The sequence below is a fragment of the Neofelis nebulosa genome, chromosome 16, assembly GCF_028018385.1.
Source record: "Neofelis nebulosa isolate mNeoNeb1 chromosome 16, mNeoNeb1.pri, whole genome shotgun sequence".
In the NCBI taxonomy this organism is placed as follows: Eukaryota; Metazoa; Chordata; class Mammalia; order Carnivora; family Felidae; genus Neofelis; species Neofelis nebulosa.
In genome coordinates this window covers 18,999,510-19,025,149 of record NC_080797.1, presented here as the reverse complement: position 1 = coordinate 19,025,149, position 25,640 = coordinate 18,999,510, and the positions used below count along the sequence as shown (strand labels likewise).

The following is a 25,640-nucleotide window of genomic DNA, read 5'->3' as shown; positions in this document are numbered from 1 at the left end:
GTTCCATTTTTTTATACAGTTCTAATTATGTAAAAGATATCGCTCATGTTGAGTCCCAGTCTGTCCCCCCTGGAGTAAGTCTGGCCCTCCATTCATGTGGCAGCCATTGTGCCCTTCTAGACGGCTCTTACCAAGTGTGCTTTGGCCAAGTGGCTAATCCTTTCCAGCATTTCTCATATCAGAATTTCCTCAACCTTTCTGCTGCTGTCAGAAAGCTCCCCACTTTTGTCAGTGTGCGTGATGGACAAATGAACAAAATATTCCAGGTGTGCTCTGATAGGTACAAAAATCAGACTTACCTCTCTGTTTTTGGGGGATGTGGCATGTTAATTAATTAACATGTCTGTTAATGCAGCCTAACTGTGAATGAGCTTGGGGTGGCCATGTCACCTGTATTGAAATTGCACTTAATTAAGCCACTTAGAGTAGTTTTACACAATAGTTTTTGATGTTTAGTTATTTTTGAGAGAGAGAGGGGGCGGGGGTGGGGGAGGGAGGACAGAGGATCCGAATCAGGCTCCAAGCTATGAGCACAGAGCCTGATGCAGGGCTCGAACTCATGAACTGTGAGATCATGACCTGAGCTGAAATCAGTAGCCAGCCGCTTAATCAACTGAGCCACCCACGCGCCCCTATACAATAGTTTTTGAACCTAAGCGTAGGACATAATATCGAATCTATTACAGTTAAATTGAATCTGTTAGGTGCAGCCTGTTGAGATCTTCTTGGATCTTGACTTTTATCTTGTTTCCAGATTTATGCTATCTGAGATTAGCACACCATCTGTTTTCTCACCCAAGTCATTGATAAAAATATTGATTAGGATGCCACCAAGGAGAGAACCCTGAGGCTTGTTATTAAAAAACCTCCTTCCAGCTGAACATCAATCCATCAGTTAGTACCCTTTGGGCACAGCTGTTCAGCTGAATACAAGTCCCCCGCATTGTGTTTTCTGGGTGTTGGGTATGGCTAGAGTATAAGCAGAGCTAATGAAGATTGTACTGGAAGGGATTAGAAGGACAGCCAACTCCTCAGCTCGCCCTCCACCTGAACCTTGGGCATCCACTTAGCTCTTTTTGATGCTGGATCTGAACTTGGCACCAGGAAGCATCTGTCCCTTTGTTTCCATGGCTACTATGCTGCCTTTGTCTAGATACTCGTCATGGCAAACCAAAATTACTGTAATTTTCGTCTACCTCTTCTGCCTGTAATTTCTTTCCCTTCCCCCTCTGATCCGTTCTCTACCCTCTTAAAATACTGGGACCTGCTCAGAAACCTTCAGCGACTCCCCAGGGTCACTTTGTTTTGGCCTTCAAGCACCTATGCATTTCAGCTCCTGATTCCCCTCTCTATGTGGCCTTTCATTTCTTCTCTCTTACTTAGGTCTTCTGCTCTAATCGAACAGATCAGATCACCATCTTTCAAAAAGGCTCTGTCCATTTCTTCCTTGGTGGCTTTGTTGAGACTCCTTGTTCTCCCTCTTCTCACCCTTAAGCTTTCCTGAGTGCACCACTTGGGTCTTGGCTTCTTCCAGGAAGGGATCCCTGGCCCCGCCAGCCCCCATTTGCAATTCTCATTTGGTATTTCAATGCCAGTGTGAATATTTAGCTATGTTTTCTCATAATATTCAAAACCTGGCTATAGTATAAATCCCTCTATGGAAGGGACCATATCTTATACTTTTGTCAAAGCAGGACCATTCCGTATGCTTAGTAAATATATACAGTTATTATGTGCAGTAGGCATTTAATAAATGTTCACTTCCCTCATCAACCCTTCTCTTTTATATCCACCATATCTTGCGTGTGCTAGGCATTTTAGAGCTTGGTAGAGCTGATTAGTTGGATCTCAGATCCCACCTTACTTTTTAGAAATGAACTCTACTGACGCAATATTTCCACAAGATAGGATGCACCTATTTAAGTATGTAGTTCAAAGAGTTTTTTTTTTAAATTTTTTTTTTCAACGTTTTTTTATTTATTTTTGGGACAGAGAGAGACAGAGCATGAACGGGGGAGGGGCAGAGAGAGAGGGAGACACAGAATCGGAAACAGGCTCCAGGCTCCGAGCCATCAGCCCAGAGCCTGACGCGGGGCTCGAACTCACGGACTGTGAGATCGTGACCTGGCTGAAGTCGGACGCTTAACCAACTGCGCCACCCAGGCGCCCCTGTAGTTCAAAGAGTTTTGACAAAACTATACACCCTCGTCACTGCCACCCACAGTCAAGATATTGAACAAAAGACCCCTGTGCCCTTTGCAGTCTTTCCCTCCCCATGACCCTAGGCAACCCCTTCCCTGCTTATTGTCACCATAGATTAATTTCACCTGTTCTCAATTTTATATAATGGGATCATATGCTACGTGCTCTTTTGTGCTTCTTTCACTCAGCAAATGTTTTTGAGATTCAGCCACATTGTTGTATGTGTCAGTCACTCCTCTGGTCACTCCTTCTGGGCAGAATTCCATTGTATGGGTATACCACAGTTCATTCACATGTGAACAGACATTTGGGTTGTTTCCAGTTTTGGGCTATTTTGAATAAAGATGCTATGAACATTTGTATACAGTTCTTTTTGAAGAAGTATGTTTTCATTACTAGGATATATAGTGAATGTATACTTAACTTTCTTAGAAACTGCCAAAATGTTTTCCAGAGTGATTGTACCATGTTACATTCCCATCAACAATTTATGGGTTCATATCCTTACCAACACTAAATATTGTCAGTCTTTTTCATTTTAGGCATTCCAATAGGGTATGTATGGGTATTAATATTGATAAACATGAATATATTAATATAAATTTTAACATTTAATTATTTAAACATTAAATGTTAATATTGAGTCTTCCAATCTATGAACATGGTATATCTCTCCATTTATTTAGGTCTTGAATTTCTCTCAATAGTGTATAGGCCATATATAATAATTTTTAATGTTTATTTATTTATTTTTGAGAGAGAGAGAGAGAGAGAGAGAACAAGCAAGGGAGGGGCAGAGAGAGAGGGAGACAGAATCTGAAGGAGGCTTCAGGCTCCAAGCTGTCAACACAGAGTCCAATGTGGGGCTCAAATCCACAAACTGTGAGATCATGACCTGAGCTGAAATTGGATGCTTAATTGACTGAGCCAACCAGGGGCCCCTTACATATATATTTTAAAAAGTCATCCCTAAGTATTTTGTGGGGTTTTTTTTTGGTGCTATTGTAAGTGATATTGAAAGTGTCCTATTTTTCTATATTTCATTATAGCACGTACAAATTTAATTTATATTTGTATTTTGTATTTTGACCTGTATCTTGTAACCTTGCACACTTATATGTTCTATTCCTTAGAATTTTTTCATATATTATCTAGCCTTCTGCAAATAAAAACAGTTTCACATATTTCTTTACAATCTTTATGCCTTTCATTTCTTTTCCTTTTTTTTTTTTTTTTTTTTTTTTTTTTAAGTAAGCTCTAGGCCCAGTGTGGGGCTTGAACTCATGACTCCGAGATCAAGAGTCGTACGCTCTACTGACTGAGCCAGCCAGGCACCCCTGTTCTCCTTACTTCTGAGTCTTTATTCTTCACCTAGGTGGCACTTTGTTCATATTTCTTATTTCTTGGTGATAGTAATGGCAAGTATTTATTAACACCTACCATATGCTAAATACTGTACTAGACCCTTTGCATATAATATTTTATGTAATTCTTGTTCCTTCTTTGTGAAATAGGCATCATTCTATGAACAAGGACCCTGAGGCTCAGAGAGACAAGTAATTGGCCAAGGTGATTTGGCAGTTGATACATGTTGGAGCCAGGATTTGAACCAGGGGTATTTGGCTTTGAAGCCTGTGCTTTCTTTCACATTGGACGAGGGGTAGAACTGGCCCTTTAAGGATCTAGCTGCTGGTTTCAGATCAGGCAGTTGAGGACCATTCTTTCCCAGAATCCCATGTATGGAGTGATGGGAAAACAGAGACTCTTAGAAAAATGTCCTGCTCCTGGCTGCCCTCTCTGAACACTGTGGTTCCAGCTGGCCGCAAAGTTATTTCACTCTCGTGTTGGCAGAAGGAGTTAAGCACAATCCCCATCTGGCTTCTGGTGCCTTGTTCTGTGTGGCAACTACCTCATCCAGCCCCTGCTGGGATGGGGCGTATGGGGAGCTTGCTCTGTACGCTGTACTCGTAAACATGGCCTGGGCTGCGTGAGTCAGAGCGGCCTTGGGGAGACGTGGATTCAGCCGCTCAGGATCCCATTTCAGTTGGCTGCCAAGGACCAAATGTCACTGCACTGCGAGGCCACTTCCAGTGTCACTGTCTGTCTCTGACCCTCTGGGGCTGGCTCACTCGGCTCTGAAAGCCTCGGCTGCAAAGGCAGGCGTAGGGAGAGGTGTGGAAGCACAGACGTGTGAGGTCAGCCCTGGTGCTGCCATGAGAGGAATCACACGGGGTCCTAGAGTGGAGTGGGTGACCGCAGAGCCTAGGCCTCCTGGCTGGGGTCCCCTGGACACAGCTTTTTTTTTTGTTTCTAGACAGCTCTTTTATGGATCATCTTTCCCAGGCTTCTGACCAGCTCCTCTTAACAAGGCTTTGCTACAGGCCCCAGAAAGAACTGCCCTAGTCAGCAGGTTGGTGCTTACTCCACAAGGAGTCACTGGGCACCGAACCAGATGACTCAGTGGCACCCTACCCAAACACTCCCTGGTCTGAAACCTTTACAGTGTGCCGGCTGCCAGGATGGATGGGTGACAGTCAGGGGTTGTGTGGGGAGGTAGGGCTAGCCTTCGTTTTCCAGATTGTCGTCGAGATCGGATCACCCACCCTGGTAGGTGTGTGCCCGGGTGCCCGTTGAGCGCTGCCCTATCAGCAAAGCACACGAGACGTTCCGCTACATGACACGTGGGCACGTGTGTGTGGACACGTGTGTGGGCATGTATGTGCGGGCATACATGTACGTGGGGGGGGCGTGTTTGTGGGCATGTGGGGGGGTTCCAGTTACCTTAATGCTCACTTTTATTTATTTATTTGTTAAAAAAAATTTTTTTTTTTTTAAATCTTAAGTAGGTTCCACGCCCAGTGTGGGGCTTGAACTCACGACCCTGAGATCAGCAGTTGCATGCTGTACTGACTGAGCCAGCCAGGCGCCCCCTAACTTTTATTTATTCTTAAAATGAATGAATGAATAAATGAATTTCCCTGATCTTTTTTTTTTTTTTTTAAGTGTTTATTTATTTCAGTAATCTCTACACCCAACGCGCGGCTCGAATTCAAAACTGAGCCAGCCGGGTATCCCTCATCTTTACTTTCTTTTTTTTTTTTTTTTTATTATTATTTTTATTTTTTTTATTAAATTTTTTTTTTTCAAGTTTTTTATTTATTTTTGGGACAGAGAGAGACAGAGCATGAACGGGGGAGGGGCAGAGAGAGAGGGAGACACAGAATCGGAAACAGGCTCCAGGCTCCGAGCCATCAGCCCAGAGCCTGACGCGGGGCTCAAACTCACGGACCGCGAGATCGTGACCTGGCTGAAGTCGGACGCTTAACCGACTGCGCCACCCAGGCGCCCCTCTCATCTTTACTTTCTAAAAAGCTGAGAAATCAACGTTTTTCCTGCTTGCCGGAAGCCTGTGAGTTAGAGTACATGCGGAGCAAAACACAGTGTGCCTCCGAAAATGAGGGCTCACAGAGGGGAAACTTCACCCCTCCGGCGTGGCCTGGGCAGGACCGGCCGGGCTCTGGTGCCCAGGGGTCAAGTCTTTCCCATGTAGTGCTCTGTTGTATAGACGACACCGTCGTGTTTCTCAGTAGCTGCTTGTTCAACAACCTGGACTCATGGGATCTCTTCCGTCTTTCTCCCTAGATGCCGTGACTGTGACAGAGTCACTGGGCCTTGTACATGCTGGGGAGGAGCCTTCCTTTTGGGGGTGATCACATTCATCTGGGCATGCCTGCAGTACTCTGGGCCCATGGATCTGAAGGAGAAGCACGTGGTAGGCCATGCTCGGTTCCCTTATGGGTATTGTCTGTGTGCCTCTGTTGGACTCTCCCTACTTGTGTTTGCCTGGGGGGTCCTCACTGGGGGAGGCTTTAAGCCAAAAGTGACAGGGGGTGTGTGGCTCTGAGGATTGGGGTACGGGATGGTGACCCCCCCTGAGAGGGTGCTGTCGCTGGGCTGCGAAGCGCTCCGGGAGCCGGGAGCACAGGACAAGGGGTCGACCGGTTAGCGCAGCGGCATGGGAGCAGGTTTCTGATTCAGGTTGGCGCCAAGCCAGTCTTCCACTTCTTGCCCAGGGGTGTGTAATTTCGTTGGTTTGCTCTTCGTAGGGCTCTGCCCCAACCTGCTGAGCCATGTTGAGTACTGTTGGGCACCCTCTGTGTGGTTAGAGAAGAGCTCCCCAGTCAGACTCCAAACACAGCTGCGTAACCAGCTGGAGGTGAGAGCCAGGAGGCCCAGGCATCTGCGAGGTCGGCCCCCCCCCTTCCTCCTCATTGCCTGACACAGGTACACCTCCCAGCCTCCAGGTACACTGCCTTCTCCTGGCATCGGTCTGCCGTCGATCAGAGTATCCCTCTCCCGTGACGGAGACCACCCCGGCAGAGGTCCTTCCGTCTCTTGCCTGGACTTCTGCCACAGCTTCCCACGGGTCCCTCTGTCTCTGATCTCCTTCTTCCACTTGCTGTCAGACGAAGGTATCCAGAATGCAGAGATGGCCTTTTGTCCCCTCTGCTTAAAAGTCACCAGTGGGTCCACACCACCTGCTGAAACCTTGGGTGTGGTGGGCAGAGCCCTCCGTAATCCACTGCTGCCTGTTGGCCCAGTGTCCCTAGCCTCCCCCGCCATGGTCTTTAGCACTAGTAATTCTGAATGCTTCAGAGTTTGGGCACACCGTCCATGTTTAGGCTCCTATTTTTTTTTTTTTTTTTCCTGACAAACTCCTGCTATTCTTTCTTCAAGAGCCATCACCTTCTCCTGATAAGTCCTCCCTCCCCTCCAGAGGACCCTCTTTCCAGCAGTCATAGTCCCTCCGCCACTGTGCCCACCACACGGTATTGAAACAACCTGTCTGTCCCACTTGATCCCAGTGTCCCTGGCTCCTAGCATAGAGCCTGGCATGCAGCAAAGGCTTAGGAAATATTTATCAGCTTGAACTTATGGATAGTGATCTTCCTGCCAAAGAGATCTTGGAAGGTCTGGAGAGGGAGCTGTGGGTCTGCACGCTGGGTCCCTGGTGGAGCCTGGCTGACTGCTGGCTCGCTCGTTCAGCTCCAGGCTTCACATGCCTCTGGGCCAGCGTGGAAGAGCTTGTAGGCCTGAACTTGAAGCAGGTATGTTCAGCGTCCTGTTCACAGATGCCTCTGGCTGTTCTCCAGGGGTTCATCCTGGTAGGATTGGCACAGAGGGAAAGCTACTAGCCTGGCTGCAAGGGTGCTGTATACAGCTGTAAGAGCTGTGCGCTGTTCAATTCCAGGGAGCACCCCCTTGAAGCTTTGATATTGTGTGATATGGTGGCCTGCCTGGGTGAGGCTGAGTGTCTCAAAACAGAGGACGGTGTTGTCCTCTGGTTCCAGCGTGTTGCTGAAACACCAGGTTTCTAGTGAGTTGGGGAAACAAAGTTCTGTGATCCAGCCAGCAGGCTGGCTTCTCTCTCGAGCCTGAGTAAGAACACTTGAGAGCCCAAGATGGTTAGGTCTCAGGGGTCATTTTTCCTAGAGAATTTTTCTTTATTCTCGTCTTTGTCCTTCTGGAGAGATGAGTCCTGTCCTAGAAACATCATCAGCTGCATTCACGGAACCCTTCCTTTGGGTTGGTGGAGCTCTAGGCCGTGGGGAGGTAGCCCCTGGCTTGGAGACGCTTACAGTCCAGCTGAGGAACTGACGGTATAAGCAGTTAAGAAATAGAACTGGACACGGTTTCTACCGGAGGAGGCGGTTTCTACCGGAGGAGGCCTACCGGAGGAGGCGCCTCCTCGTGAGTTGTATACATGGGCTTGTAAAGATCACCCCGGGTGGCCTCCAAGAGTCAGGGCTTCTCAGAGGCATGGGAACAAAGAGAGCTGGATGGGAGAGGTTGATGGAAAGGGCCCGTCGTCCCCTGGCTGTAGCCCAGGATCAGCTTGGCTGTTGCCGGTTGATTTTTTTTCTCCCCCCGCTCCCCTTCATGACCTACTGGTCCTCATTGTCCCCGTCAGAACCTTATCTCCTCGGTTCCGGGTCCGCTGTGGAGGAGGTGCTGTGGCAGTGAGCGCCTGGGCTTCTGTTTCTTGGGTGCAGCGATCCCTTTTCACTTGCTGAGGCTGGCAGTGTGGGAAGGGGCGGGGTGGGAGAGGGCCTCATTGGGGTCCCGCTGAGCCGCTGGCTTAGACCCTGTGAGCTGTTCTTTCCAGGGCCCATCGCACAGCAGGGAGAGTGCTTGCTTAGTTGTGGTGCCCACAGAGCAGGGCCCTGGCAGAAAGCAGAAAGGGAAAGTGTCTCCTGGGAGCAGGGGACAGGGGGATGCCAGTCTCTTCCTGGCGGTTTGCTAAGGCTACGGCCCACTGCACTGCTGCCTCCTCCACCCCCTGGCCTGCACCTCGCGGAGACTTCCCGCCCTTAACCTCTGGACTGCCTGGCCCCTCCTTTTCTGCTCCTGTTCAGATCTGGATTTGGCAGAGGAGGGGGGGCGGGGAGGGGGCTGCGCTGGGTCGGGGGAGGAGAGAGGCGGACTTGAACTCAGCCGAGGCTCTCTCTTCCCCTCCCTGCAGCTGGAGATGGTGTTGTTGGTGTTGTTGGTGTTGTCTAGGAAACAGGGCCCTGGAGAAAAGTGTTCAGGCTCTCTAGTTATTGGACCTGTTGGGCTGCTTCGTCTCCCTTGGGGTTTTACAGCCCCTTCCTAAAGGTGGCCTGGACGCAGGCCGAGAAATTTGCGGTCCACTCCCAAGGCCTTTTGAGGGTCTGCGCTGAGAGCTGCCCGTGTGTCAAATTCGGGGGTCCCAGTGCTCATGGAGCCCCAGGTCACTGGCTGGGAGATGAGGGCCCATGTCCGCAGGGGTCTCCTGTCCCAGAAGCTCTTTGGCAGGTATGTCTAAATGTGACTGCGTGATTATCAGCTGCTGGCCCATCTCTGCTGTTGGGGTTCCTCGCCCCAACCTGGTGGGAAGGTGTTAGGTCTTAGGTATTGGAATCCTCAGAAGCCCTTCCTGTCTGCTGGCTCCTCCCCCTTCAGCTGGATTCTCGCACTGGATTCTTCCGCCTGATTCCGGGCCCCGTGCTCTGCCTCTTAGAAGCCACGGCTCCAGGCTTCTCAATGGCCTGTCCTTCCCCTCCATGCGGATGTGCTGCTATTAATAACTGGCAAGTCCCCCCTCCCCTCCTTCCTGCAGCTAGAACTGTGGGAAGAGCTGCTGCTGGCGTGGCTCCATTCGGGGAGTCTCTGAGCGATTCGGGGGAGCTCTCATGGATGGCGGGCGCCCACCTTGCCCAGTGAGTTGGGGGCCAAGGAGAGGTGGTCCAGGGGGAGAGTCCAGGTACCCCCGGGGGCCACGGTTGCCCCCAGGTTCCAGCAGCCACCTCCTGCACGGCCTCTCCTCCCCATGCATGCACAGCCCCTTGGCCGCGGGTGCCCCTGCACTCACCCCTCGGTGGCCTCTGATGAGTGGACCAAGCTCCTGGGCATCTGGCAGAGCATCTACAAACTTTCTTCTCTCAGCCCGGCTCCTCCCTCCCCCCTGCTCGCCTCTCCCTCCCTCCCACGGCCGCTGTTGCAGCACTGCCTCCTCCTCCCTCCCTAAATCTGCAGCGTGACTGGAAATAGGCTGAATTAATCAGCAGGCTGAAGCTCCACTCTGCACGGATCCGGATCCGCTGCGGCTCCGGCTCCTAGCTCCCCAGCCCTCGCCTCTCTTTCTCTCTCCTCTCACCCTCTCCCTCTCCCCCTTCCTGTCTCTTCTCCTCTCTGCTTGAGGGTGGTGGTGGAAGTTCTGTAGTTGACTTCTGTGGCTCAGGCTCTACCCCATGCTCTTTAAGCAGACAGAGCTATGGATGCCCCATCGGGGCAAATGCACCAAAGTGAGTATATGCCAACTTGGTTTTATATTTCTGTTACAAACGCCTTGTTCTCTGCTTTGGGTGCACGGCTTTGACTTAGCAATTTGCGCCAGTCTTGAAGATGGGTGCCGAACCGCAGGCAGCTCAGATTATGAGGTAGCTGGGACTGAGGAAGGAGGCTGAGAATGGGAGCCACAATGCCCGTGTGTCCAGGGAGCTGCCAGCCAGGCTTCCAAGGCACCCAGAGTAGGACTGGAGCTGAGTGTCCCAGTAGGGCATCCTATCGAGTTATGCTGGGACCTGGGTCTCCATGCACAGGTGATGGGAAGCCCTGGGCCTGGAAGCCACCCCTCCTTGGGGCCAGCAAGGGGGCTTTTTTTTTTTTTTTTCCCCCCGGATCACATGGGTCATTGAGGTAGGAGCAACCAGGGCCAGGCTGATTTCTTCCTCAGTCTGGGTGGTCGCAGGAGGAAGAAGATGGGTTGATGGGTCGAAGTGCCAAGGTCAGCATGCGCCTGGAAGAGGAAGAAGCTGGAGGCTTTGCTTTGCCTGGCTGAAGACAAGGCTGATTTGTGTCTGGCCATGCTCGGAAGAGATTTATCGTGGCTACTAAAAAGGACCAGCTTCAGTGATTTAGGCACTATGTGGGTCCCCTCCCCACCTGCACTGGCTAAGAAAGCTGTGACCTGGGGACTTGGTTCAAGGGCCAGCCAGTTCTAATTAGTGGCTATCTGCTGTTGTCAAGGCTAAGGGTCCCCATCTATGTTTGTAACCTATCCACCTGAGCCTCTGGGACCTGGTTGCTGCTCCCCAAATAGGTGGAGTGGGAAGGAAAAGAGCAGCTGTGTGGACCTATGAGGAGTCCTGAAAGGACAAGGGCTGGGGGCCAGGGACTTGTGGCTCCGGGCCACCTGGGAAACCTGACCGAGGTGGTGCGGGAGAGCTCAGGGGTGTTAGTTCTGGAAAGGCTTGTTAGACTGACCCAGATGCTCTGCGTCAGGCCCTGCAGATCTGGTCCTGTTCAGTAGCGGGTTTTTTTTACAGTTCGATTTGATGGATAGAGTCCTTTCCCCACCCTTCTGCTCCTTTAAAGCCCCATGCCCTCCCCGTGTCCCCCCCTTTGATGACGGAGCAGGCAGGAGAAGTCCAGCTCATGAGGGGCATTTGTGGCCAGCATCCCCTGAGCCTGGGTTTCGTAGGGGCTCAAGCTACTCTGTTGGGTCCACTTGAGTCTGACATTTAAAACGGCGGGATGGGGTTGCTTCTACCTGTAAAGCATCGGTGTGAGTGGGGAGGCAGGAGCCTGCCTCTGGTGTAGAGATCTCGACCAGCCATCCTGCCTCACCCTGGGAACGTCTTGGGAGGTGTCTGGCGGTGGGGCGGAGTGGCAGATTTTGAGCATCTGGAAGCAGGAAGAATCTCTTACTCCCTGTGGGTACTTAAGGCTGGGGCAGCTTTCTTGGCCCTGTGGACAAGAAAAGCAGACCTTCGGGTGGCGTGTGTACGAGTCAGGTCCTTCTTTCTCAAACCAACCATACGCATCCGTGTACAGGGTCCCCCCCCCGGCGCCCAGCCTCACTCGTGTCTTGAGAAAGGCCGGCAGGGCCAGCTCGCGCGTGGCCCTTTCTTAATTTCCCTTGAAGATGCCCAAGTTCCGCCAAGTTCCTCGGCTTTGGCTCTCACGTTGCAGCAGGGAAGGTGCCGTGAGAGAAAACTGATTTTCCCTGCAACCGGGACCCTCCCGCTGGAGGCAGGGTGAGGTGTTGCTGTTCCGTGTCAGCGAGGGGGCCATGGCATTTAGATGAGCGTGGCTGGGGCCAGGCAGAGGAGGCTGGCCCAGAAGGCTGTGTCCTCGCCCCAGGGCCTACCTGTACGGGCAGGCACTTTCTTCAGGAAGCATGTAATTACAGAGTGGCTACTTTTCCTCTGCTATGCTGTCTTTAATCGCCAGTCTGGAGCTGGTGTTCCTGGCCAGACACAACACGCGTGGGCAGACACACACAGTCCGTTCCGCAGGCCTCTGCTGGCCCTGACCCAGGAGCACTTTGCCCTCTGGCCCATACCTCCCACACCTGGAGACGCCTGGAGAACAGCAGTGTGCAGGTCCCAGGAAGCCGGGTGCAGAGAGAAAGGAAATCGGTTTCTGGGTTGTGGAAGGGGAAGCCCTGGGTTTCGGGGCACCTGGCATGAGGCAGCGGATGTCAGGACAGCCACAGGGCAAGCAGAGGGGAACTGCGGGTGTCCAAAGTCTAAAAGCCTGGCTGGAGGAGGGGCGCCACCCTGGTTCCCTGGTTGCTCCTCTTAGCCCTTGCCTGCCTTCCTGAGCATGGTCCGCATCCCAGACCCAGCAGCTTCCCATGTGACCTGCAGCCCCCTGGGATTTATCCAGCCCTCCCTCTGTCCTGCCCAATCCCCATCTCTTTGGCGGGCAGCCTTTCTACCTCTGCAGGCCAGCCCTTCCCTGCCTCCGGGAGGTTTTCTCACTGCAGCGTTCCTGGAGGCCCTGGCAAGTCCATCTTGGGAAGCTTCACGTCTCCCCCCTGCGGAGAGGGAGCTCATAAAGCTCCTGGGGGAGAAGTGGGCAGGGGTGGAGGGGTGGTGTGGGAGGCCCTGTGTACCCAACTTCTTCTTCCCTGGCCCAAATCTTCTTCTTCCCTGGCCCAGGCGTCACCCCCTGGGCCATTCCCTTAGACATGAGAAGGCCTCGGGTCTCCTTTTCCTTTCTTCCTCCCCTCCCCCACTCCCGTGCAGGAGTCAGGGAAGCAGACGTACAGACCTCAGCCTTACCTGACACTCATTTGTCCTGGACCACGGCTTTTCAGGAAGGTCCCAGGATCTCTGCCAGAGGGAGGTGGATGCTCTGGAGTATAGTATTTACCCTTGCTAGGGTACGGGCCCTCTGCCCAGAGGGCCATTTCTTCCTGAGCTGAAATACCCAGTTATCCCCTCTGGGAAGAAGCAGCTCTTATCTTCATAATCCCCCAAAGCCAGCATGGAGAGTGGGGATTAGGGGAGATTTAGGCAAGGGATCTGGGAAGTCTTGGGGCCAGGTTTGCTCTGGAGCCCGTCCTCATTTCTCGGACTGAGAAAGCTGGCAATGGGCCAGTGTTGGGGCTCCACTCAGGTGGGTCCTACCAGGGCGGGTCTGCAGCCGGGGGACACTGCCCCTGTGCAGCATCCCATTCTAGTAATGGAGACGTGTGTCCTATGAAGGACGAGGCTGCCAAGGAGAGGGCTGGATATGGAGACAGGCACAGAGGAGGAAGTCTGGAACATTAGTGGGCAAAGCCAGGGCAGACCCCAGGGAAGGCAGGTGTGGAGTAGGGGAGGGCAATGGGCCGAGGCAGCCAGGGCGTCACCAGCTCAGCCACCCTTGATCAAGACTCAGTAGATGACCTCAGTCCCTTTCTTGACGCCCCAAGTCTAGGGCTTTGCTCCTTTTACTCAAGAACCTTTCCTGGTGGGAGCTCACACTGGTGCTCTTGGGATGGCCCTGGGAAAGACCCAGTTCTCCCCCAGCCCTCCTTTCCCCGGGAGTGTTCTTTTTCCCAGGACCCCCGACCTGGGGATCTGTGCATCAGATTCAATGCGTGCATCAATCCCAACTTCTGAAGTTTTGATTCAGTGGATTTGGGTGGGACCTGGGCATCCACCTTTTTAGAAGCTGCAGGTGTTTCTGCTAGAGATCCCCGGCCGACAACCCCTGATGGAGATGTCACTGGGATCCCAGAATCCATGCGTGCATTCATTCAGCAAGTGTTCACTGAGCTGCTGCCGTGTGCCAGGCCCTGTCTTAGCAGTTGGCTGCAGGGGTGTGTGGAGATGGAAGAATTCAGACCTGTTTTCAGGGAACTGACAGCCAGGTGGGAGAGCCAGACAAGTACATCTATAATGACAGTTCTCCATGACGCAGACTGTGAGCCAGGTTGTCCAGTGTGCTATTGGAATACAAACCTCTCCTGTAAGTGCAGCCCTTGGTTTTGGGAAAATTTCCCAGAGCAGGTGATCTTTGAGCTGAGTCTTGAAGGGGGAGTAAGAGTTGTCTGGGGCAGGCAGGGTGTTGTTGGTAGGAAAATGCAGAAAGGTACTCGCCCATCAGCTAGGAGAGCATGGCTTGCGTCAGGAGTGGAAGAAATGCCGGAAAGGGGACTGGAGAACTAGCAGATCGCAGATCATGCTTTGGAGTCTGGGCTTGATTGGCAAGATAAACGCGGTCAGTTGATCTGATGTCTGCTACTGTGGCTGGATGTCACAGTTGGTTTGGAAAAGGTAGAGACTGGAGAGGGGGAAGGGGAGGTAGGGTTGGGGGGAGGGGGGGGTCACTGCAGGAGCTGTGCTGTCTGGGCCCGGAAGGGCCACATTCCAGGGTTTTGGATGAAACCACTCCTGGGCCCTGTGAAACAGTAGTACAGCAGTTGAGTAAACAGGCCAGAATTCAGGGCAGTGGTCAGGCTAGAGGTAAACTTCAGGAATTGTAAGCTTGGTGGTGATGAGCAACTATTCCATGATGGTGGCTGAGGTTGCCCTGGAAACTTATATGAATTTGTTGAGATGCCTTAGGGTGGGCTGTGGGGTTAGATGGACAGGAAAGAAAAGCCAGTCAGAGAAGGAGAAAACAGGAGCGAAACCCAGGAATGGGGCTGTCAATAAGAAGAGGCCAGGCTGGGGTCACACAGGACAACGTGGGTGGTCCCCAGTGTTGCCCAGGACCACCCCCATCCGTGCCCCGTTCCACCACCCTCGGTGACGTGACAGTTGTCCCTTTCCTGGGAGCAGCTGTCTTTTGTCTGAGATTGTGTCCTTCCCGATGCTGGAGCATCCTCCCTTCTGTGAAATGGTGGAAACAGAAGATCGTGGGTTTTTTTCTTAATGCTTTTACTAGGAACAATGAAGAGACAGCGTCTCTTTGTTAGTTATCCTCTCCCTGCTTAAAAACACACTATGTTTCGGCCTGTGAAATATAAGGACGGCAGCAGAGGTAGAGGGGAGGTGAGGGGCCAGATCGGTGTGAGGGGTGGGGAGATGCTGATGGCCTTGGAAGGTGGGTTAGGAAACCCTGAGTAGAGAGAGTTTCGGGTCTGTTTCTGTTTTAAACTTGGCCTTGAGGAGTAGGGGATTTTTAACGTGGTGGAGATTTGAGCCAACACCCTGAGGGCTGGGACTAGTGGAGGAAGAGGAGGGAGGATTCAGGGGGGAGGGATGAGGGAAGGCCACTCCAGGCAGTGACTGGGGTGGGGGGGGGGGTGCCCAGAGAGATGCTGAGGGCCTTCTGCTTCCCTCCCAGGGCGAGCCACCCTTGGCCCTGGGCCTGTCCACCCGGAAGGCCCTCAGCATCCTGAAGGAGCAGCTCGAGGCGGTGCTGGAAGGACACCTGAAGGAACGGAAGAAATGTCTCACGTGGAAGGTGAAGGAAGCTTTTTCACAGGGAGCCCAGAGCCTGAGTGGGATGGCGGAGAGGCGTGGGAGGCCCGTGACTCTCCCGGTGACCCTGGGCTGCCTCGCAGACTCATGTCCTGGGTGCACTTGGCGCAGGAGCCCGGGAGGAGACCGAGGCAGCCCTGGGGGGGAGGAGGGGGGGGGGGGGGAGCGGCCAGTCGGTCCGAGGGCTGGGGCAGGGTCAAGCAGCTGTGGAAGGTGGCCAGATTCCAGCAGGATGCTGCGTCCCGGCTCCTTCCCCGGGCCCTCGCTCCCCGCCGCCCTTCCTCACCCCTCCTCACCTCCTCAGGAGATGTGGAGGAGCAGCTTCCTGCACCACAGTAACCGCTGCTCCTGCTTCCACTGGCCGGGGGCCTCGCTCATGCTGCTGGCGGTGCTGCTGCTGCTGGGCTGCCACGGGGGCCAGCCGGCGGGCAGGTGAGCTCCCTCCCTCCTCCGAGCCGCCCCACCCCTGCCTCAGGTTCAGCATGTCTGCCCCCCACCCCACCCCCAAGTCCGGGTTGTTAGGAATCCTCAGTCCCTTGGCTGGCTGCTGTCAGCACCAGAACCAGACACGCTTTCCAGAAGGGGCCGGGGCGGGGCGCCCCTCTCCCTGCTAGAACCCCCTTCACTCCTTCCTGCCAGCCACGGGGCCGAGCTGGTGAGCGCCTCGGCGCTGTGCCTCCTGCTCCTCCTCAACCTCATCCTCATCGGGCGGCAAGATCGGCTGAAGCGCAGGGAGGTAGAGCGGAGGCTCCGAGGGATCATTGACCAAATCCAAGGTGAGGCCAAGGGTCAGGCGTGCCGGGCGGGAAAGAGTGCCCTGTGATGCGTCGGAGCCCTGTGAGCTCTTCTCCCGAGTCCCAGCCAGGAGCCCGGCACACGGGTGGTCAGCATTCTGGCGGCTGTTGGTGTCAAGAGAGTGAGAAGGCTCAGCCGCCCTCTTTTGAGCAGGACAGTGGTAGCCAGGGACAGCTAGGCGCATGCAGGTGGTGGCCTGGGCACGGCACGCAGGCTTGCTAACGGTGGGAGACTAACAGAGAAGACCCTCTCTTGGCAGGAGAACAGTGAGATTTTTTCCCTTCCACGTCTGTCTTGTCCAGTGGTACTGGGCCAGGGCAGGTGGGAAGATGGGCCGGAGAAGTCTAAGACCTGCAAGAATCAGGGGTGGGGGCCCGGAGCCGGGAGCCCCAAATGGAGCAGCCCTGATCCTAAAGAAGGGAGTTGCTCAGTCAGATTTCTGCTTGTCCTTTCATTCAGGTAGTGGTTACGCCCCAGCTATGGATCAGGGGTGTTAGGTTCTTCTGAGAGACGGTGGTTCCCACTTCCCAAGGGCATGTGGTCTTGTAAGAGAAACACCTGTTGTCTGAGACCTTTCTCTAACTGTACTGGGCAGAATGCTAAATCGAGGGGATGCCTGGGTGGCTCAGTTGGTTGAGTGTCTGACTCTTGATTTTGGCTGAGGTCATGATCCCAGGGTCATGGGATCGAGTCCCATGTCGAGCTCTGTGCTGAGCATGGAGACTGGTTAAGATTCTCTTCCTGTCTCCCTCTGCCCCTCTCCCCCACTTGCATTCTCTATCTAAAATAAAAAAATTTTTTTTAATTATTATAAATAAATAAATAAATAAATAAATGCTAAGTGAGAAGACGTTGCTTCATTCTGAAATGACCAATGAGTTGCAGCCATGTGCCAGGCACAGGAAGTGACTGAGAAAGATGGGCCCTGCCCTCCGAGAGCTTAGTCTCTTGCTCAGGAAGCATCCATGGCTCCCTGTTGCTCATCAAAGCATCCCAGAGACTCTGGCCCAGGCTCCAACCTTCCTCTCCAGCCTCTTCTCCTGCTACTCACCCTCATGTGAAAAGTACTCCCCAGTCCTAAAACCACTGCGGACTTCCCTGCTTCTGTGCCTCCATCCTGCTGTCCTGCCTGCCCTGCTCCTCCCTCACTAGGCTCTAACTGAAGATCTTGCCCCTCCTTCAGGACCCACCCTTTTGCCCTGAAGCCACCTCTGATCACATCAGCTCCTCTGTGCTCCCTGCAGCACTGGGATCTTTCCTAACACTCTGAGCACATGCTTGCCTTGCTTTGGTGTTATCTGCCCACATGCATCTCTCTTTTCGGTTATGGCTCCTCAAGGGCAGGGACTGTGTCTTCTTTGATCTTTGCACCCCTCAAAGCCCTCGGCCATGGTTGTGAAATGTCTTTGAATGGAATGGGGCTACAAAGAAGAAGAGCTTCAGGTGTTCAGAGGCCTTGGCGGTGCCTGGGCTGGAGCGGTGGGAAAGGCTTCACAGGGGAGGTGACCTTGGGCGAGAGTCGGAGTGAATGGTGTGGGTTGCAGCAAACCTTCTGGGAAAGGAAGGAGAAAGAAGGCCGCGCTCCATGGTGTGTGCTGCTGGGTGGCTGGGGTGTGGGGCTGTGGGTGAGGTGCTTTTCCTCTTTCCATTCTCGTCAGATGCGCTCAGGGATGGCAAGGAGATCAAGTGGCCGGATGCCATGTACCCAGACCTCCACATGCCCTTTGCACCATCCTGGTCCCTGCACTGGGCGTACAGAGATGGACATCTGGTCAACCTGCCAGTTAGCCTGTTGGTGGAAGGAGACATCATAGCTCTGAGGCCCGGCCAGGAATCGTTCGCCTCTCTGAGGGGGATCAAGGTAGCTCAGGACTTTTCTCCTCCCCTGGAAATGCCATGGGAGCATCCACAGGCAATGGTGGGAGGGCCCCAGGGCTTAATCCTGAAGCTTCCTGGCCAGCTCACAGGCTTCTTGGCAAGGGCTCTTAGGAGAACAGAGAAGGGCTAGAATATTTTTCTCCTTCTTGGCCTGTTCTTTCTTTTCTCTGCCCCTTAAGCTTGTGGGAATCCAGTTCCACAGCTGCCCCCAGCCCTCCGCCCCACAGCTGACTCTTTGCTAACTGATGGTCCCTAACCCAATGAACTGCTTCCATTTAGCTGGAATTGTCAAGGAAGGGTGGCTTCCGAATGAACCTGTTAATTGCCCTCAACCTCCTCCCCCTTCCTCCCTGGCAGGATGATGAACACATTGTCTTAGAGCCCGGAGACCTGTTTCCCCCTTTCTCTCCACCCCCTTCCCCCAGGGGAGAAGTGAAGAAAGGGCCACAGAACCCCCAGCAGCACCGACTCTTCCGCGTCCTTGAGACCCCTGTGATTGACAACATCAGGTAGGGTTGCTGCCCTGCCTTCCTTCTGTCCCCTGACTTCTCCTCGTCCCTAGTGGCTCTGTGAGCTGGGGGCAGGGGGTGGGTGACGAGGAGCCTTGTTTACGCTGAGGTTCCCTTAGGGCAGGCACCTCTATGGGGTCTTTTCTTTAGTGTCTCATGAGCATTCCTAGACTGGGTGATTGTTCCTCTCCCCCCTGTTGGAACTCTGAGGGGACGGCTCTGGAGGCTGCCCCAGACCCCTCTCTTGGGGGGCGGGGGACTTGGTGGGGGCCAGGGAATAGGAGAGATTGCCTGACTCAGTGATGCCCCGTAAAGGTGCATGTTTCTGGCCTCTTCCTGAGAGTTTGCACAACTGTAGGGTCACCCCTTTCTGCAGGTGGTGCCTGGACATGGCCCTGTCCCGCCCAGTCACTGCTCTGGACAACGAGCGGTTCACGGTGCAGTCGGTGATGTTGCACTACGCTGTGCCTGTGGTCCTGGTGCGTGAGGCGGGCCGCGCGGGGCAGGGGAGAGGGCCAAGGAAAAGGGGGAGCCTCAGGGCCAGATTCAGGTGAGCGTGTGAGTGAAGACAGGGATCCCAGAGTGAGCTGGCCAGTGCTGGGGTTGGGGGCGTGTGAGTGGGCAGAGGAAAGGGAACCTTAGAGCCCGAGTGTCTCTCTGGGTGGCGGGGGCTAAGGCTGCACCTCTCCTGTGCCCCAAAGGCCGGCTTCCTCATCACCAACGCCCTGCGCTTTATGCTGAATGCCCCTGGGGTCACGTCCTGGCAGTACACCCTCCTCCAGCTACAGGTAACCCCCACCGTATCCCGACTGTCGTGCTTTGCACTTTCTGTGGCGCCTGGGTCCCCTCACGGCGCCCTGACTGTTCCTTCCTCTCTGTGGCCCCAGGGTCCCTCAGGCTTCAAACTTAAGAATGCCTGCCTTCCCTCTTCTCTTCTTGTCCTGGACAGCTGTCCCTTTCCACTCAGGGAATGGCTTCAGGGCCGGGGAAGCCCTTCCCTCCCTCCCTCCTTCCAGGCCAGCTGCTCCTTGGGAGCCTTCAGTGTGGTTCGCGCTTTCCCAGGTGAACGGCGTCCTGCCTGTCCTCCCCCTGCTCTTTCCAGCCCTCTGGGTTCTGGCGACCGCCTGTGGAGAAGCCCGCGTCCTGGCTCAGATGAGCAAGGCCTCTCCCAGCTCCTTGGTAGGTTGTTCCAAGGCATCTGGGGGACAGTGCAAAAAGAATACAAACCAGGAGCAAAAAGCGGGTGCCCAGCGAATGGGTGCAGACTGCGGGCCCGGCATGTGGGCAGGACTTGGGCAGCTCTCCAGGCCAGGCCTGGGAGAGGCCGGTGAGCGTCTGTCCTGGCGCTCAGCAGACAGGGGATTTGGGGATTGCCTGGGTGTCCTTTACCAACGGCGTTGGGAGCCTTGCTGGCATGGGGCCCCCCACCTTCCAGCTCGGAGGCCTGTGTGAGGGTGGCCCCCTGAGCCGGCTCCCTCTTCTCTGCGCAGCTGGCCAAGTTCTCGGAGGACACTCTCAGCAGCTATACAGAAGCCGTCTCCTCTCAGGTATGCTCACCTGGGACACCTTTGGTCCCAGGCCTCCGTAGGCACCGACCTGAGCTCCCTCAAGCTGGCCCCTTGTGGAACCCTGGGGCTCCCCTGCCTTGTGGCCATTGAGTCTCCTGTCTCATGAGGGCAGTGCGCTTTGCCCAGACAAATGCCTCTCCAACCCCAACTTCCTGGCATCCCTGCACTGTTTCCTCTGTTGGCCCCAGAGGCTATCTCTAGGGAAATAATGCTGGACTTTGCCTCTTCCGCCAGGAAATGCTACGCTGCATTTGGGGTCACTTCCTGCGGGTGATCCAGGGGACGTCGCCGACGCTGAGCCATAGTTCCAGCCTGTTGCACAGCTTGGGCTCTGTCACGGTGAGGCTGGGCCCTGTGGGAGGACCCCGCCTCAGCTGGCCTGCCGCCTGGCCATGTGTGGGGTGCCTTTCTGCCACTTACGTGGACCCTGGCAAGTTGGGGAATGCCAAGCCTCCTTCCCAGTTCCTGTCTCTCCCTGCAGGTCCTATGCTGTGTGGACAAACAGGGGATCCTGTCGTGGCCAAACCCCAGCCCGGAGACCGTGTTGTTCTTCAGTGGGAAGGTGGAGCCCCCACACAGCAGCCATGAGGACCTAACAGATGACCTGTCCACCCGCTCCTTCTGCCACCCCGAGGTAGAGGAGGAGGTATGGCCGGCTCCCGGGGACCCAGCTCTGGGCCCGGCCGGTGGCCTCGGGGAGGGTGAGGCTAAGAGGGAGAAGGATGGCTCGAGCACCATTAGGATCTGCTGGGCAGTTGAGGCGGAGCCCCCACAGCCAGCAGTGAAGGGACATAACCACCCTGCCTCCTTGGTCCGTGGCAGCTGTTGGGACCCCAGTCCGAGGCCTGTGCTCCTTGTTCTCTTCAGCCCCACGAACGAGATGCCCTCCTGGCTGGCTCCCTGAACACTTCCCTGCACCTTTCCAATGAGCAGGAACGCGGTGACTGGCCCGGTGACGGTCCCAAGCCCCCTGAATTCTACTCTCACCACAAAGCACACGGCCGCAGCAAACACCCATCCGGCTCCAATGTGAGCTTCAGCAGGGACACAGAGGGTGGTGAAGAAGAGCCTGGCAAGGTGAGAGGAAGGTGGAGAGCAGCCGTGGGGTGTCCCGGCCTCCCTGCCGAAGAGGCTATGGGGCGCAGATGTCACGGCCTCCATTCCCAGGCCACCAGGCTTGGCCAGGCAGGGCCGCCTCCCAAGGCCTCATCTGGGACCCTTCCGGGAAGTAGGCCCTTTCTCCCTTTCTGGATTTCGCAGATGGTAATTGGGCGGGGTGAGGCCCTTTCTCCTAGTTACCACCTTCTAAAGACAGAAAGCTGGCGGCTTCCTCTAAAATATTTCCACTCGCCTGAAAGAGATCCTTCATTGTTCTCTCCCTGGCCTGGGTACTGCCATCGTTGGGGATAGCTACTAGAAGCAGCTGAAGGCCAGCAAGGGCAGGGAGAGGGTGTCGGGGAGGGATGCACAGAGCGTGAGCACGAACCCTCCAGTCTGACGCTGTCCTCTCCCCTCCACGTTTTCCTTGAGGCCCAGCCCGGGCTGGAGGGCGAGCCGTATGAAGCGGAGGACTTTGTGTGTGACTACCACCTGGAGATGCTGAGCCTGTCACAGGACCAGCAGAACCCCTCCTGCATCCAGTTCGATGACTCCAACTGGCAGCTGCACCTTACCTCCCTGAAGCCCCTGGGTCTCAACGTGCTGCTGAACTTATGTAACGCCAGCGTCACGGAGCGGCTGTGCCGGTTCTCAGACCACCTGTGCAACATCGCCCTGCAGGAGAGCCACAGCGCCGTCCTGCCCGTGCACGTACCCTGGGGCCTCTGCGAGCTGGCCCGCCTCATAGGTACGCTGGCCGCCGCTTCCGAACCTGCTGGTGCCCCGTGGCCGCATGGAGAGCGCCGTCAGCCCTCTTAGCTTCTTTTTTTTTTTTTTTTTTTTTTTTACTGTTTATTTATTTATTTTGAGAGAGAGAATGCAAGCAGGGGAGGAGCAGAGAGAGGGAGAGAGAATCCCAAGCAGGCTCCGTGCTGTCAGCACAGAGCCTGATGTGGGGCTCGAACTCATGAACTGTGAAATCATGACCTGAGCCAAAATCGAGTCGGACGCTCGACCAACTGAGCCAGCCAGCGCCCCAGCCCTCTTAGGCTCTGACCACCCCCTTTAACCAGGCACCGTTCGGCAGTGCTTCCTCATCTCGTCTGGGAAAGTAACCAACAGAGGGATGAGCAGGGGACAGGAAGCAGCCCAGCCTGACTGGGCTTGTCTCCGTGCCAGGGAGGGCGGTGCAGGTGCTTCCTCCCGGACACTCTGAGTTGCTATCCCTCCCCCTGCAGGCTTCACTCCTGGGGCCAAGGAGCTCTTCAAACAGGAAAACCACCTTGCACTCTACCGCCTCCCCAGTGCCGAGATGGTGAAGGAAACCTCGCTGGGAAGGCTCTCCTGTGTCACCAAGCGGCGCCCCCCCCTCAGCCACATGATCAGCCTCTTCATCAAGGACACCACCACCAGTGAGCCTTCCAGGCTTGACCAGCATCAGGCCAGACCTTCCTGGAGCTTGGCAGGGCGGAGCTTCTTTTAGGCATCCCTCTTTAGGGGCAGCCCGGGCAGATGAGCTCTAGATAACGTCCCGAGTCTTCTTTGCACGTGGCAGGGATTGGATTTGGGGACTGGGGCTGGGATGGCGTGGCCACAGGGGCCGGGACTGTTTGAAGGACGGGCGGCCTAGTGTCTGCATCACAAGCCCGGCACCTCCCACACAAGCCTGGGGCATCGTGTGGAGACCCCCAAGGTCTCCTTAGCACCCTTCTCGAGGATGGCAGGGTGTTCCCTGAGTGAGTGAGCCGGGAGGAGGGCAGCGGTGGCTTGGGGCACTCACGGCTCGGCCTCTTCCTCCCTGCCTCAGGTACAGAACAGATGCTGTCCCATGGCACGGCGGACGTGGTCTTAGAGGCCTGCACAGACTTCTGGGACGGGGCCGACATCTACCCTCTTTCGGGTTCTGACAGGTGGGTGAGGGGGCACACGCCAGTGCTGGTCGCAGACCGCCCCACCATCTGCCTTCCCGCCGGCCCACGGGCAGTGGGGGCATCTCAGGACTGCTCGACTCACTCCTGCCCTGCTTCCCTGGCAGAAAGAAAGTGCTGGATTTCTACCAGCGAGCCTGCTTGTCTGGCTACTGCTCTGCCTTTGCCTACAAGCCCATGAGCTGCGCCCTGTCCTCTCAACTCAACGGCAAGTGCATTGAGCTGGTGCAGGCGCCTGGCCAAAGCAGCATCTTCACCATGTGCGAGCTGCCCAGCACTGTCCCCATCAAGCTCAGCACCCGCCGCAACAGCTGGAGCTCTGACGGTACCGTGCACGTCTGTCCCTGTGGGGGCCCCGAGTGGGGAGGGCTTCCGGAGGGCCGTGGAGTCCATCATAGCAGAGGGGACAGTGGGCGCAGCATCAAGGTGGCACTCACCGCTTGGTGATGTGGGCCAGTCCCTTAGCCTTCTCGTGGATAGGTCGGTGCTTGCTCTGGTCTCCTCTCCTCACAGGTTTCTTGTGACACTCCAGTGGGGTACTGGATAGCAAAGGGCTTTCTTTGAAAGTTATAAAATAGCAGTATTTATAGAACATTGGCCTTACTTGAACCAGACAAAAGGCCAGGTCACAACCCTGCTGAAACAGAGGGACTCAGAGCCACCCTGCCCCTCCCCACTCCACCAAACAGACAGACTCACAGGGGTCTTATGACCCAAAAGACCATGAATTGAGGCCATTGCTGAGAGTGAGGGCAGCCCCCTAGCCTTGGACCAGGGCTGGACTCTATCGTTACTCCTGAGGATTGTCACCTGACTGATGAGTACCTCTCGTTGTCTTTTCTCCTGTGTCCGTTGGCTCCTTTGTATGTCTTGGCGGTGTGTGTGCGTGGCTGTGTGTGGTCCCCCGGGGCCCACGTGCTCATTGATTTGGGTGTGGCATCTGTGTGTGTGGCCTGGGCCGCCTCCTGGAATCTGCTGGTTCCTGGGTGTTCCTGGCCGGGCTCTGTGCCTTGTGCCTACCTGAAGAAGGGATCGGGGAGGTGCTGGAGAAGGAAGACTGTATGCAGGCCCTGAGCGGCCAGATCTTCATGGGCATGGTGTCCTCCCAGTACCAGGCCCGGCTGGACATCGTGCGCCTCATCGACGGGCTGGTCAATGCCTGCATCCGCTTCGTCTACTTCTCTTTGGAGGATGAGCTCAAAAGCAAGGTGGGGAGAGCCACCCCTCTCTGCTGCCCCTGATGCTTTCTCCCATGGGCTTGTGGGCCCATCTGTTCGTGGCCATCTGCCTTTTGCAGGTGTTTGCAGAAAAGATGGGCCTGGAGACAGGTTGGAACTGCCACATCTCTCTCACGCCCAATGGGGACATGCCTGGCTCTGAGATCCCCCCCTCCAGCCCTAGCCATGCTGGCTCCCTGCATGATGACCTGAATCAGGGTAAGGGCGAAGTTTTGTGGTGGGGACGAGGTGGGTGTGGGCTCTTCTCTCCTGGGAGCTACAGCTAGAAAGAGCCTCCGTAGATCCTTCCTGATAAGTACATTCCCTTGGAAAATGGCTCTCGTCTCCCCGCGGTAACAACAGTTGACAGCGAAGGAGAGGAGACCCAGATGCAGGAAAGTTCTCTGCCGTCTTCAGGGCAAGGAAAGGCCCCCAGAAAGGCTGACTCCAAGGTGAAGGACAGGCTTTCATCTCCACAGTGTCCCGAGACGATGCAGAAGGGCTCCTTCTGATGGAGGAGGAGGGTCACTCTGACCTCATTAGCTTCCAGCCGACAGACAGTGACCTCCCCAGCTTCCTGGAGGACTGCAACCGGGTATGACGGCAGGGTCTGTGCCCCTTCACCCCCAGAGGTAGCTGAATCGCTGGCCCCGAGAAGGGGGGGCAGGGAGGGACGGACCCTTCTCCCCAATCCTGAGGCTCCTGGCATCTCTGCTCTCTCCAGGCCAAGCTGCCCCGAGGCATCCACCAGGTGCGTCCCCACCTGCAGAACATTGACAACGTGCCCCTGCTAGTGCCCCTGTTCACCGACTGTACCCCCGAGAGTGAGTACCGTAGAGGAATCTGGGCTGGACGAGCTGGGGAATCCAGGGGGCTGGAGCTGTGGGTGTGCCCTTTCTAGGGAGTCAGAAGTGACAATCGTTCCATGATATTCATCCTCCTGGGGGTAGGATTGTCCCCAAGAGGGGCCTGCTTCCCCTGTCTCCTGCTCTCTTGCCCCGTGGGTCTCTTCCCAGAGCCTCACCCAGGGCTCCGCCTACCTGACTCTTGTGCCCCCTGACTGCACCCCACCCCAGCCATGTGTGAGATGATCAAGATCATGCAGGAATATGGGGAGGTGACCTGCTGCCTGGGCAGCTCTGCCAACCTCAGGAACAGTTGCCTTTTCCTCCAGAGCGACATCAGGTCAGGATGACATCCTAGAGCGGGGGCTTACACG

The 25,640-nt window shown here is 55.2% G+C and overlaps 1 protein-coding gene across 13 annotated transcripts in view; it reads left to right on the top strand.

Moving 5' to 3' along the window:
- TMEM94 (transmembrane protein 94) overlaps positions 1-25,640 on the top strand; it is a 34,116-nt gene that overhangs the window by 4,580 nt on the left and 3,896 nt on the right. For 2 of the 13 annotated variants that reach the window (XM_058705527.1, XM_058705528.1), the window contains 23 exons: positions 5,845-5,974; positions 6,309-6,418; positions 15,292-15,411; positions 15,733-15,860; positions 16,068-16,204; positions 17,882-18,084; positions 18,459-18,610; positions 18,987-19,089; positions 19,312-19,398; positions 19,673-19,789; positions 20,101-20,157; positions 20,413-20,517; positions 20,660-20,824; positions 21,046-21,255; positions 21,709-22,024; positions 22,515-22,688; positions 23,084-23,186; positions 23,312-23,529; positions 24,231-24,412; positions 24,502-24,640; positions 24,901-25,016; positions 25,146-25,245; positions 25,498-25,606. In XM_058705527.1, coding sequence (XP_058561510.1) covers positions 5,881-5,974; positions 6,309-6,418; positions 15,292-15,411; positions 15,733-15,860; positions 16,068-16,204; positions 17,882-18,084; positions 18,459-18,610; positions 18,987-19,089; positions 19,312-19,398; positions 19,673-19,789; positions 20,101-20,157; positions 20,413-20,517; positions 20,660-20,824; positions 21,046-21,255; positions 21,709-22,024; positions 22,515-22,688; positions 23,084-23,186; positions 23,312-23,529; positions 24,231-24,412; positions 24,502-24,640; positions 24,901-25,016; positions 25,146-25,245; positions 25,498-25,606 — 3,245 coding nt within the window. In that variant the 5' untranslated portion in view covers positions 5,845-5,880. Of the gene's footprint in view, positions 1-5,844; positions 5,975-6,308; positions 6,419-9,401; positions 9,444-9,761; positions 10,029-15,291; positions 15,412-15,732; positions 15,861-16,067; positions 16,205-17,881; positions 18,085-18,458; positions 18,611-18,986; positions 19,090-19,311; positions 19,399-19,672; positions 19,790-20,100; positions 20,158-20,412; positions 20,518-20,659; positions 20,825-21,045; positions 21,256-21,708; positions 22,025-22,514; positions 22,689-23,083; positions 23,187-23,311; positions 23,530-24,230; positions 24,413-24,501; positions 24,641-24,900; positions 25,017-25,145; positions 25,246-25,497; positions 25,607-25,640 lie in introns of those variants that run through there. The other 11 variants (XM_058705537.1, XM_058705538.1, XM_058705532.1 and 8 more) reach the window with 10 other exon arrangements.